Source organism: Gekko japonicus, unplaced genomic scaffold (assembly GCF_001447785.1).
Source record: "Gekko japonicus isolate JY-2015 unplaced genomic scaffold, Gekko_japonicus_V1.1 scaffold7, whole genome shotgun sequence".
NCBI classification, from domain to species: domain Eukaryota; kingdom Metazoa; phylum Chordata; class Lepidosauria; order Squamata; family Gekkonidae; genus Gekko; species Gekko japonicus.
The window spans coordinates 4,023,864-4,037,487 of record NW_015159711.1 but is presented as its reverse complement, the minus strand read 5'-3'; the positions used below and the strand labels follow the sequence as shown (position 1 = coordinate 4,037,487).

Below are 13,624 nucleotides of genomic sequence, written 5' to 3'. Positions count from 1 at the left end.
CCTTTACTGTATGGCTCGCTAGTCTCCCATTGGTGTGAAGCACAGAGACCACGAAGAAGATAAACAGGTTGCTTACCAGTAACTGGTGATCTTCGAGTGGTCATCTGTGCATTCACACCACCCGCCCTCCTTCCCCTCTGCTGTCAGCTCCTGCATTTTTTGATAGGTGTTGATTTGCGGCGGTGCTTTGAAGGAACTGGCGGGATGTCCGCGCCCGTCCCTCTGGGCATGCGCGCTGGGGTTCCTGCGCATGCCCAGTGGACTTGCGCGAAAATCCGTTGAAAAATAGCTTGCTACAGCACCGGTTGGGTCAGCGCGTGGGCACTAAACCCATTGGTGTGAATGCACAGATGACCACTCGAAGATCACCAGTTACTGGTAAGCAACCTGGTTTTTTTTGCAGATGCTTCGGTCGGAGGGAGTAACAGAGACCTCTGAAGAGATAATTACCTTGGCTTTCTGAATTAATATTTCAAAGAGAGCTCCCCCAGACATTCTGTAAGACATCATCATCGAATTCAAAGAGCTACAAATCAGAAACAAACTTTTCAAAATAGTTCGAGAAAAACAAGGTTTACCCCTTGAAGACACATGCGTGTTTTTGTATGCTGACGTCATCCCAGAGGTGCTGATTGCGAGACAAAGACTGCGTGAAATTGCAAAGACATTGAGAGAAAGGGAAATACCATATCGATGGCTAGCACTCGGCCATTTATAGCACATAATGAGATGACGGGTAAAGAATTTATCGAGGCTGTCATTAAATTGAAAGAAGGAGGGGTGTGAAGGGAATAATATACTCTGGAGTGGATAGTTAGGCTATAGTGTAAGTAGGGAAAACAATTGAAAGTAAGATTTATTAGGACAAGAGTAGACTTGAGCTCTAAATATGTCTAAGTAAGAATAGTTATTTGTGTGTATTGTTTGATTAGAGGGTTAGAGTCTTTAGTGTAATAATAGGGTATAGCATGGAAGCGAAGAGTGTGCCCCCCCAAGACCTCCAGATACAGGGAGAGAGGAGGTTCACCTCTCGCTGTAGAGTTGTTTTCTATAGCACCCATAACTTTTCTTTTCAGGTACAGAAGAAGATGGAGAAAAATAGTAGCAATTGAGGTAGAAATGTAGATTATGAGTTGTATTAGGCAGGGCTATTTTGGGGCAGGAACACACAGGAACGGAGTTCCGGCTGGCTCCCAAGTTGGCCACGCCCAGCAGGAACCTCATTAACATAATAGGCCACACCCAACAGCAGAAACTCATTAGGATTGGCTACAATTAGGGGGTGTGGCCTAACATGCAAAGGAGTTCCTGCTCCAAAAAAAAGCCCTGGGTTTTGACAACAAACAAGGTAAAGAGAATAAGAAGTAAAAGGTGGGTGTGGCTGGATGACCACACTTCTGGTAACATGGGGGTCTGGCCTAATATGCGAATGAGCTGTGCTGTCAGGGGGTGTGCCCTAATAGGCTAATGAGTTCCTGCTGTTGGGTATGGCCTATTATGCTAATGAGTTCCTGCTGGGCTTTTTCTACAAAAAGAGCCCTGGAGGATTAACTAAAAGTTATGGGGAAGTTGGACGGGAATCATAAACGGGTAAGATAGGGGCATATGAAAAGAAGATGGATTAGAGTAGAAATCTCAGGCTGTTGGAATAGTAACTTCAGGTGAAAGTCATAGCTGATTTATGGTGACCCTATACGGTTTGCAAGAAATTCAGAGGTGGTTTGCCATTGCCTGCCTTTGTGTAGCAACCCTGGGTCTGCCATCCAAATACTAATCAGGGCTAGCCTGGGCCATCCAGTTCAGGGTTGAGTGGTACATTTACCCATATTCGTTATATTCAGCTTTTGATTTTTGAGCAGCTATCTTAGCAAGTCTTGCTTATCTTCCCCAGATCCCCTCCCCACACCCATAAAATCATTAAGTTGGATCCTACAAAGTGTGAACACAACTGCCTGGTTGATACCAATCATGCCCACCTCCTTCTTTTCCCAGCAGCCCCATCTGGAAAACAGGCTGTGGGTCATTGGAGTACTCTGAACAAAAATGCCATGGACTTGCAATAAGGGTGGGGAATCTAGTGAAGTTGCCCCTCATGGCTCTTCTGCCAGGCAAGTTCCCACTAGCGTAAGAGTATCCATTGGTAGAGCTGGGGGCGATTTTTACCCGATTTCCCCCCTCCCTTGCAACTTCCATGCCATGTGGGATTTTGGTCATGAGACTCCTGTGACTTTTAGCATCCGCTTCTCAGAGGTTGTGGAGGCGGGAAAGATCCATGCTCGTGAACATCTTTTGTTTGCATTTTGTAGGATGCTTCCCTCCTTCTAACCTCGGCTATCACATTTGGAGAGATGCACATCGTGGAATATTTCTAAGCATAGACTCATTAGTCTTAGGTATAAAATAATTGTAACTGCATTATCGTGTCTCACCAAAGAACATTTTAACTATAACCAGCTATTTGTACCCACATTAATTTTGTTTAGCACCTGGATATTTTTTTTAAAAAAAAACCTGCCGAAGATGCAAAATGATTTCCAAATATTGTTTGATTTCCTGCTTTGTTTTTCCAGCCCAGCAGGCCCAAGTACAAACCACCTCCTCAGACTAACCTGCTGGCTCCCAAGCTCCAGTTCCAGGTAAGGACTTCCAAGTTTCCCTTCGCCAGAGAGGCTGATGGTTTCCCTTCCTTGAACTCCAGTTTACTCCATATGCTGTTCTGATAGGAAGAGGAGTCCCTTGTGCTTTATCGTTCTTGCCAAGCTTACGTAGCCAGCGGTACAGACATTACTCCACCGCTGTGGATCTTTCATCACCTTGGTGTTTTCTGCTGAGTTTGTAGCTGCCGCTTGATACTTCTCAGGATTTCTATGACAGCCAAAGCCATGTGGTCTGTCTGCCCCGTAATGGTTTCAGATGCCGCACTGGAAACTTGGTTTGAGACCTTATGCTTGTCATTGAACAAGTAAAGGTTTAATGGCCAAATTTAACCATGTACAAGTGTTGCTGCAGGCTCATTCGCTCTTTGACTTCCAACTTTTGCAAGACTGCTTTGTTTAAAGTGCTTCTTGAAATTCCTACATCTCTGCAATGATGTTGCAGCACCAGGCATTGTGTGTGTGACGTTCAAATGTTAAATGTTTTTGGCTCTAAAGCAATACATTCCCTCCATGTTGTAAGGCAGAGCAGAACCTAACTATGCTTCTCTGTTGGCAATCAGCCCCTGACAACGCACTTCTCTAATGCTGCTGCGTACAGGTGATTTTCGCTTTCAGTAATAAAGACAACTTTATTGTCATCCATTTTCTCCTCCCTTGAAATGGGATTTACAACTTGCGTTTAAATCTACCCTCCCAGCCCAATGCCTCTATTACTGGTGGGAATGGTGAGTTTAGAAAGGATGTTTAATAAATCATGTGTACCTGTTGGCTATTATTTATTGGTCATGACATGATTGCTGACAAAGGACATCTATTTTCCCAACAATTCCCCCAGTGCAGTTTTCTAAATTTCTAGTGCTTCTAATTTTTAAAAAACTCTTTTCGGCCATTTTGCTTAAACACTCATGTGGCCTTTCTAGAACAAGGAACCCAAATTGTGCCATCCATGTCATGATACTCCCTGTATTGAGCTCCTGTGTGAAGCAGAAGAGCAAAACAAACATTAGTATAGAAGTCTGGGAGCTAGAGCCCTGGTCAGTGCCATTGGTGACTTAGGTTGTGATGCCTGGCGCTGTACAGAACACAAGAAGGTAAGGTTCCTGTTCACAACAATAAAGGACAAGAATGGGTTCTTTGTAGGTCTTGCATTGGACTATTAAAATATCCACGTAATTAGGATTACAAAGTGGCTTTCACCCTGCAGGTAATTGATTAAATTGGCTTTTTCTTTGTAATCAAATAAAAGCATAATGCTTCATGATTGCTGCCTGTATCCAGCTGTTTTCTGGTACTGAGCAAGGCCACCCCCTAACAGGGTTTCTAAATGCTGGTGTGAAAACCATAAAGATGTCTCATTAAAGGATAAAATCTAGCCTGCATGCAAGCAGGCAAGCTCTTTCCTGTCGTCCAGATGCTGTGTGAAAGTCTCCTTCCAAAATGTGCTCTCTCTGCTCCTCTGTTTGTGTCTACTGCCTAGCCGTGTCTAGTTTTGTGTCCGTTGCCTTTGCTTCCCCCTCCCTAGGTGCCCGAGGGTCTGTGTGCCAGCTCGCCAACGCTCACCAGCCCCATCGAGTACCCATCACCCGTCAACTCCCTGCACACCCCACCACTCAACAGGCACAACGTCTTCAAGCGCCACAGCATGAGGGTAAGACGTGGCTGGCAGGTCGGCTTGGCACACGCATCCCCAGTGCTAAGAGGAAGGTGGGGCTTTGGTGGCCAGTGAGGTGCATGTGTATGACTGGGTCGGTTTTGGTACATTACCGGCATCAAAGGGTGTTTGCTGCCTTCTCTGTAAACTGTTTCAGATTTGCATTCTCCATAAGCAGGTGGGGGGGGAATTCTGAATCTGTTAATTTTCTGAATGATTGAATACCTGGAAATGCTGAAGAAGAGTCATGTTTGTGAAAGGGTTCCTGACTGCAAGGGAAGGAGGATCTGTAACTGCTGAAGCCTACCTGGGTTTATTTTTACTCCCATTGGGTTTTCAGGTGTCTGCATGAATTGCATGAATGCTGGTGTGGTTCAGGGATGTGAGGATGGAGGTTCCTGATTCAAATGTCACTTCAGTCATGAACTCAACAGATGCCCGTTAGCAAGACACTTCTTTTCCACAATCACCCTCTTTCCCCACTGCCCCGTGAGATAGGGTTACTTTACAGTGTTATTGTTAATGCTTCATATTTGAAGCATTTGAGCACTCCGAAGCATTTTATGACGAATATATGATTATAGACCATTTTTGAAGGTATTGCAGGGTAACAAGAGTTGTGACAAGGAAACCAAGGTGCCTTTACACACATTAGAGTACACAGGTTGGGTCCAGGATCCCTACCCAGTGTGCGGCATAACACAATTACATGTGAATTGGGGGAATCTTCTCAGTTCCTGTGCATGCAGTATCCACTCAGGGTCAGGACTGCAGTTCTCATGGAGAAGGGGCTTCAACCTCCCCTCCTGTGCCATTTTCCAGCCTGAAACAGTCTTGGGGGTATGTTCGTGGTCCTGTTGAGGAAACCCATATGTATCCCAGGGAACATGTGGGTTTCCCCAGAGAGTACCCTGGACCTAACCTGTATCTTCTGTAATGTGTGAAGCGATCTGGCTTGATGTCACAGAGTTTCATGAAGAAGTAACATCTTAGGGTGATAGGCCAGAACCCAAGTGGAACAGACTATTTCCAGTCTGTCTTGGTGAAAGATTTTGCCGTTAGCCTAGGGTTGCCAACTCTGTGGAGGGAATTTCCTGGAGATTTGGGGGTAGACCCTGGGAAGGGTGGAGTTTGGAGACGGAAGGGAGCGCAACAGGGTATAATTCCATAGAGGTTACCCTCTGAAGCTGCCATTTCCCCCCAGAGAACTGAACTCTATTGTCTAGAACTGATCTCTGTTGTATTCCAGGAGATCTCCAGGCCCTGCCTGGAGATTGGCAACCCTATTTAGCCCAGCAGCCCTGTGCTCTGGAGTTTTGACCCTTGAAGCATCAAGCATAGCCAAGTTTTGTCCTCGGGCTGCCAGGCATAGCCGTGAGTACTTACTGAGGGGGGCCACAATAGTCATCCCCATGCAATGACACAACTTCTGATACAACTTGGAAGCAATGGTGTCACACTGGGGCAATGCTCTAGTGCTCACTCAAAAACTCTACCATAGAATTTTAGGCTGTGTGCTAGAGCATCACCCCTGCCATGACACTGTTTTGCTTCCGGGTCACACCAGAAGTTGCATCATTAGGGATGTCAGTTGCAGCCCCCTCTTGTTTGGCTGACCTGTATCTGCCTGTTGCCCAGCTGAACATTGGTAGGCAGTGGCTAGAATTCCCACCATAAGTAGGCAAAGGGCAAGCCTACTCTGCCACTCAACTTGCTAGGTGCCATTCCTTGCCTTCCCCCAGATGCTGCCAGGCTCTGCCGCTTAATTGTCTAGGTACCACCTAGTATCTCCTGGACTCCTTCCTTGGAGTCTCAGGCCTGCAGCTCCAGAAATATGGTGCCCCCCTCACACGCAGCCAGTCATGAGATAAGTGCAACATGAAAAAACAGTAATCTAGGTGGCCTTCAGCTCTTAAACGTAATTAACCACGTGAAGTAGCCCAGAAGCTTACCTTTTAGCTGAGCCTCAGACTTATGAAGACAAACACAGGGGCTCAGTCCATTAGGAGATCCTATTCTAGGCCTTCTGTCCCTTTTATGAAGAAGCTTGGTTTACCCTCAGCTTCTCCTCTGAGAAACAGGGGAACTCTGTGACTCTGTTCTAAGCTTTTGGCCTACTGTGTTGCCTCGAGCCTGCAGCATTTCATCCTATTGTGGTGGAATAAGTAGGCCCTAACATGTCTGTTATGTTCACTATACTTACAGTGGTAGTTGCAAAAAAAAAAAAAGCAAGGGTGTTCCCTTCCCTCTCCCATGAATGCTGATTTCTAAATGACCCCCTCTAGCTGAGGCTCTTTGCCTCTTACAGCAGCAGTGTGCCATGTTCCAAAGGGTATGTGGGGTGCCTTCCCCTTCTAATGGAGTAGTGATGGTTGATCCAGGTGAACAAGGGCTCAGCTTGAAAGCCATGTCTCTTGGTAGGTTTGGAGTATTCCATAGGCAAGCAGGCTGCCATTCGCCAGGTGGAGTTTTACCCATTACTGGAGGCAAGGTGATAGGTGCAGCATCATCTGTAGAAGAAATTAATGCTGCCTCACCATGATGTAGCTCATTACCCTTCTCTACTCCACTGTCTCCTCGGTGTATGCTAATTCCCTGCCTTAACACAGTCCCTGACTGCCACTGACCTGCATTGTCTTTCTGCCTCATCTTGCTCTTCCTTCTCTTACAGTGTTACATGTCTGAAGATCTAGAAGGTGCTGTGTGTGACTCTATTAGCCAGGGTCTTCATCATTGGGGGGTGGGGAGGAGATGGTAGAAAGATTTCTAACACATGGGAGCAGCCCAATAAGTGATTCTCCCAGTTTCACTTTTTAGATGTATGATGCAGATCCTAACCAAAAACCTCAAAGTGGCAGAGGAGATTCTTGGAGAGACGTGAGATCCTGTGGCCCAATTTTGTTTTACAGCCAAGATAAAGGGAATATGGTCAGAAAAAATACAAAACAGCAAAGCCAATCAGGAGATAGAAAGGAGATGTAATACCTCCGTTACCGTAACCACTGGAACATATCTATGGGGAAAGGTATTCAAAACACATTGGGGATTATTTACTTTGTGTATTGTCTGGTGTTCCACCCCACCCACCCACCCACCCACCCACTTCGGAGCATAGATGAATTGTGGGACTCTTTAAGACAATTAAATGGCGCTGCGGTGGCTCAAGTGGTTAAGACGCTGAACTGCAGGCTGTGGAAGGTCAGTAGTTCAGCAGTTCGAGACCAGGTTGCCGCATGACGGAGTGAGCTCCCATTTCTGGTTCCAGCTCCTGCCAACCTAGCAGTTCGAAAGCAAGAAATTGCAAGTAGATAAATAGGTACCACTTCGGTGGGAAGGTAACAGTGTTCCGTGCGCCTTCATGTTTAGTCATGCCGGCCACATGACCACGGAAACGTCTTCGGACAGCGCTGGCTCTTCGACTTTGAAACGGAGATGAGCACCGCAACCCTAGAGTCGGATTCGACTGGCTTTCGAGCAAGGGAATCGTTACCTTTACCTTAAGACAAAGCTGCATTCTAGTTTCATTCTGGTTTAATTTTGTAGTCACTCTGGAGTTGATTTGGAATGATTCTAGATCCATGAGGCCTTTAATGTATCCTTTGACGTTCCCTCAGGTCATCTTTGAAGCCTTTTGGAATTGCTACGCTATGATTGCTATGTGCAGCCATTTTAATGGTGGGAGAGAGATGAAAAGGAAGGAAGGCAATTGTGGTTGCCTGGCAAATGCTGGACACACCCTGCAGTGCCTCCTCCCTCTTCCATCAATTGGGAAGCAGGCCAGCTGGAGGTGAAGTGTAGCAGAACTACCACTGCAGGTCCAACTCTCTGGAAGGAGAGGCTTATTTTTTGTCTGTGAGGAGCCACACCTGGGACTCATACTTTGGCTTCTGACTCCTTTGAGTCTTAGTTGTGCCCGAATGAGTCCCATTTCAAAGCTTTCTCCCCTCCCTGGCAAATATCTAGTTAAGCAAGCCCAACGTGGTCTAGTGGTCAAAGCGTTCAAGTAGGAATGGGAAGACCCAGGTTCAATTCCCAACACAACCCTGAAGGTTGCTGGGTGACCGAGCCCAGCTCTCAGAGTGGCTGTGAGGATAAAATGGAGGAAGGGATTATTATGTAAGTTTCTCTGCGCTCCTTGGAGAAAGGGTAAAATAAAAACGTGATGAATCATCTGTCAGCTAGGAGGCACATTGGAGGACCTGGGCCACCGGTCTCACATGCCTCGTGGGGTTGTCGTGAGGATAAGATGTGTGCCGCTCTGAGCTCTTTGGAGGAAGGCTGGGGTAAAAATACAGAAGAGAGATATAACATGAGGCATGACATTACTTTGTGCTGTGTCTTTCCCTGTCCATGTGTCACATCGTTGTGGAAAGGACTGTAAGGAGGGGGCTGTATGCGGTGGGTGATGATGCCGTGTCACACTTTGTGTTATATTGGAGTGACTGGGAGAGACAAAAAAAACGGGCAGCAGCTCTGGCTTTCGTGTAATATTTAACGCCACCCTTGGGACTCGATAATGGAGTCAACGTTTAGCAGTTATCCTGAGATGACAAGCCCTTGCCTGCACCGCCAGGGACTTCTACAGTGTTTCAGCCTCATCTCCCTACTTGTTCACAGATTGCTGTGGAACGGCAATGCACACACCTGTCACTAACCGGAAAAGGCAGCCCTTGTGTTGTTTGTATGATCTCTTATCCTGGGATGAAAGAGAAATGAGGCAAGACCCCTGGATCTTTTTGATGCTGTTTAAGAATGGGAAAATGGTCTTGCTGGGTTAGATCCAAGGTCCATCTAGTTCAGCAGTGGTTTCCAGCAGGGCAAGTAAGAGACAGCTATCCTGTGGATTGTCAATCAGAAGTATACTGCCTCTGAACATGGGAGTTCAGCTTCCTCACCTCATTTCCAGTACTCTTTAAGGAGAAGCAAACTTGTCAACAGAGCAGCCTCAGAAACAGACTGATGTGAAATAGTTATCCCAGGATAACTGATCTGTGAACAAAGTTAACATAGGTGTTGTTCTTTTCCCCGCAAGGAGGAGGACTTCCTCAGGCCCAGCAGCCGGGAAGAGGCCCAGAAACTTTGGGAGATGGAGCGGGCCAAGATGAGGCAGCTTCTTGACAAGCAGCAGAAGCAGATGGCCGAGGATTATCAGTGGCTGAGGCAGGAGGAGAAAGCTCTGGTGAGTTAGCAGCAGAGATGGGCGGACAAGAAACCGGGTTGCTCTCCAGCCTCTTTTCCTGCTAGAGTCTCTTCATCAGGGTCATATGAACTGGTTTAACTGAGAGGGATTCAGAGGAGTCACTCTCTAGGAAATATCGCCCTCCTGATCACAGTTTTGTTCACGTTCTTGATATTAATCGAGATCCCTCGGAGGAAGAGACTTGTGAGCCAAACCCGATGTTGTCTGAGAGATTTGGGGTTAGGATCTTCTGCAGGGATGACGTGGTGTTCCCAAAACACCTATTTGGAAACTAAACTTCTCTTGCTTGCACTGCCTGCTGGCATCTATACATTGCTCAAGTCAAGCCCCTGAAGTGATCGCTTCAACAATTCGTTTCCAATTTAAAAAACAGCATTTTGAATTATTTTCCGTTTGTGCGGCGGCAACATTCAGTCACTGTTGATGCATATTCTCAATTCTGCTTGGGTTATATATGCCCCCGAGGCATCAAGCATGGGCTGTGCATCCTTTAAGTACAGCGACATTTGAGTGCCTGCTCTGTTTTTTGTGCCTGCGCAGTTGGTGGAATCCATCCTATGGCAACATATTCAGAACATACTGGATCAAACTGCAACTCCTCGGTGGCAGTTGTGAGCACATGTGAAATGTTTTCCAGTTGAGTATGCTTGATATTGGTAGGTGGGCAAAAACAAAGTGACTAGAATATGAGACAGAGAAGCCATGCCGTTGTGGCAAAGCACTTGCAAGAACACACATGCATAGAATATTTGTGCTCTGAACCCAAACACACCCATGAATGAACACAGGCAGGCAGTGCCATTCAAACGTGCCAAGCAGCCGTCCACCCCACTCGTGCAGGACTGAACACATCTTTTTATTTTATTAATTCTGAAGCCGTAGTAATGATACCAAAGGAGGGAGGGGGGGATGGAAGAAGCAAGCATAAAACATTCACGATGGAGTTACAATCCAATTTCAAATATTCAGAAAAGTGAAAATTGTTGAAATATTTGAGGGTGACTGGGTGTCCTTTATTTCCAGTTTATTTATTTGTTTGTTTCCAATTCTTGTAAACCCTACGTGGTTGCCATGTGTCGGCTGCAATTTGACGGCACTTTGCATGAGTGTGTGTGCACAAACAACACACCAGGTTAACAGCCATGTGAGGACAGGGGCAGAATCTGTACCTGTTTTTCTCCCACTGCAGAGAAGATTGGCTTTGGAAGGGAGTGTATGAGCCACAGCTGAGAAACAGTATGAAGGAAAAATTTAAGCTCCCTCTTTCCAATCTTCAAATCTGCGGCTAAATAAGACAAAAAAAAAAAATCAATTTACCATCCTTGTTCTTCCAAGCAGTATCAGCTGGAGGCAGACAATTCTGCAACACCATTTTCAGTCACACCTGAGGTGCAGCAGAATTACTTTGACCTCAGAGAAGGTTGCCTGATGTGTCTCTGCATGAATCACCATTCTAGCCTCCTTCCTGCCCCCCTCCCCCCAACTGCTCCAGTTGGGAGAAACACCTGGAAGAGTGTTTCAACCATTATGAATTAACAAGCCAATACTGATTTTTTTAGAAAAAACAGGGCTTGGATCCTATGACATTATTGCTCTTGCACTTCTCTCCTGCTGCTGAGGAGCCTGTCCTCTGCTGTGGCTCTTACCTCTTCTACTGCTTGCATTTCCGTGTGTGTAAAGGATCCTTAGGAGCTGCGGTGGCTCAAGTGGTTAAGACGCTGAACTGCAGGCTGTGGAAGGTCAGTAGTTCAGTAGTTCGAGACCTGAGTGTGCCGCATGACGGAGGGAGCTCCCGTCTCTAGTTCTAGCTCCTGCCAACCTAGCAGTTTGAAAGCAAGAAATTGCAAGTAGATAAATAGGTACCACTTCGGTGGGAAGGTAACAGCGTTCCGTGCGCGTTGGTGTTTAGTCATGCCGGCCACATGACCACGGAAATGTCTTCGGACAGCGCGGGCTCTTCGGCTTTGAAACGGAGATGAGCACCACAACCCTAGCGTCGGATTCGACTGACTTTCGAGCAGGGGAACCTTTACCTTTACTAAAGGATCCTTCCAAAAAAAAAAATTGGTCCTGTACACACAAATGTGCTGGGGCAGACGCAGTGAGCACCACAATGGAATACAGCCTCTGCAGAGCCCAGACAGAAACACGAGGGGAATGAGATCATAAGATCCAAGGCCAGGAGCTGGGGCTGTTTTTATGGAACCCTTTTCGAAACACTAAAATCATACCTATCAGCTGACTGCTGAGAATCATCCAACTCCCCCCTCCCCCTTTTCCTTCCAAATGTAGCTCTTTGGCCGTATTTAGCTTTTTCGAAATGATTTTGGCACCCCTTTGCATATGCAGTGGGGAGGGGGAGGCAACATGGTAGAGCCCAGTCTCAGAAGCTAAGCCTGGTTGGCACTTGGATGGGAGCCCACCAAGGAAGGCTCTGCAAAGGATATACTTCTCACTTGCCCTGAAAGCCCCTTGCTGGGGTCACCAGAAGTTGGTTGCAGCTTGATAGCACAAACATATAGACCTTGCACACGCAACTCTTCATCCAGCTAGAGATCACCCTGCAACCGAGACCTCAGGTTGGCTTATATTGCAGTGTAAATTTAGAAATTCAAACTTTGACATCCGTAGTGTGAGAATTTGAACTGCAAGTTTGTAGATGCGTTTCCACCTTAGATTAAAGCTGGTGCCTGACTGCTGTTTGCCGTTCTTCTCCACCACAGGACCCCATAGCCTCTGTGAACAGTGACTCCTCCCCCCCAGTAAGTGTCCACAAAGGGCAACATCTCTCGCCTTGCAATCCTTAAAAAATGTCCTCTGCTTCCTTTCTAAAACTTTATCCCTTCTTTCTTCTTCCGATGGTTCCAAACAATAATAGCTTAAAAGTAGATTTTCAAAAGGTCAGTTCCCTGCCATAAGTCTCCTTTCCAGTCTGTGGGCTCCGGATTGTTAGAGAACTGATGCACTGCAGATACGTGCCCCCTTGTGAGCCAGTTTGGTGTAGAGAGCCAGTTTGGTGTAGTGGTTAAATGCGCGGACTCTAATCTGGGAGAACCGGGTTTGATTCCCCACTCCTCCACTTGCACCTGGCTGGATGACCTTGGGCAAGCCGTAGCTCTGATAAGAGCTGTCCTTGAAAAAAGAGCAGTTTCTGTCAAGAGCTCTCTCAGCCCTACCTATCTCACAGGGTGTCTGTTGTGGGGAGGGGAAGGGAAAGGAGTTTGTAAGCCGCTCTGAGACACCTTCGGGTAGTGAAGGGCGGGGTATAAATCCAATCTCTTCTTCTCTTCTTGTGTAAACCATTAAAGATGGTTTCAGAGCGAGTGACCTGATGACTCAGTTCAGACAACAGAAAACCATGGTTAGGCTGACCCTGTGAACGTGGGCCACTTCACTAACTACTGTTAGTCAAGGTCTGTCAAACCAGGGTCTGAAGTTGATTCATTAACCACAGTTATTACCTGTCCAGAGCAAAGCTGACAAACCAGCATCTGTTGAGGGAAGCCAGGACCTGAATGATTTTCTATGAGACAAAACCTCATTTCCCAAGCATACAATAGTTACAGTATATCATGATTTTGCATTATGTCTGAATCAAGCCAATATATTTCATGTAAACAGAAGCCACTCTAAAAATGTATGGATACCGGCATTATGCCAGCATATGCCCCTTTGTCTAGTTAAGCCCCAGTCCATTGAACAAAACAGCAAAATAATCTTAACTTTTGTGTGAACAGAAGGGGAAGGGCTTCCATTGCGCATTCACCTCTCATGGGATTATTTGTGCTCTGTCCTGAGCATTTCCCCCCTGAATAGAAAGTGATGATTTGAGGGAAGGTGCCTGACAAAAGCCCCACCCTTTCTGTTCTGTAATTCTGTCTGCCCCAAAACATACATCCCTTCCAAGCATCTGATCAGATTTTCAGAGAACGTACACCAACATATTTTCTGCAGTTTTGTAATCCTTGTATTCCCAGCCTTGGCAGACGTTCCTTGCCAATCCCAAACCTCAGTAGGGCTTCTCTGCCCTCCCCATCCCACAACCACACAGCTAGCTAGCTCCCTCTCGGGTTCCTGTATTGCCCTCTTGTAACCCCTGGGACACCCCCCCCCCCA

General features: G+C 46.6%; 1 protein-coding gene across 1 annotated transcript in view; it reads left to right on the top strand.

Annotated features, from left to right (window-relative positions):
• The window catches only part of PTK2B (protein tyrosine kinase 2 beta), a 65,920-nt gene that overhangs the window by 45,689 nt on the left and 6,607 nt on the right, over positions 1–13,624 (top strand). Inside the window, exons 22-25 of the mRNA XM_015413346.1 lie at positions 2,571–2,636; positions 4,180–4,305; positions 9,341–9,487; positions 12,232–12,270. Of these exons, the coding sequence (XP_015268832.1) occupies positions 2,571–2,636; positions 4,180–4,305; positions 9,341–9,487; positions 12,232–12,270 (378 nt within the window). The remainder of the gene's footprint in view (positions 1–2,570; positions 2,637–4,179; positions 4,306–9,340; positions 9,488–12,231; positions 12,271–13,624) is intronic.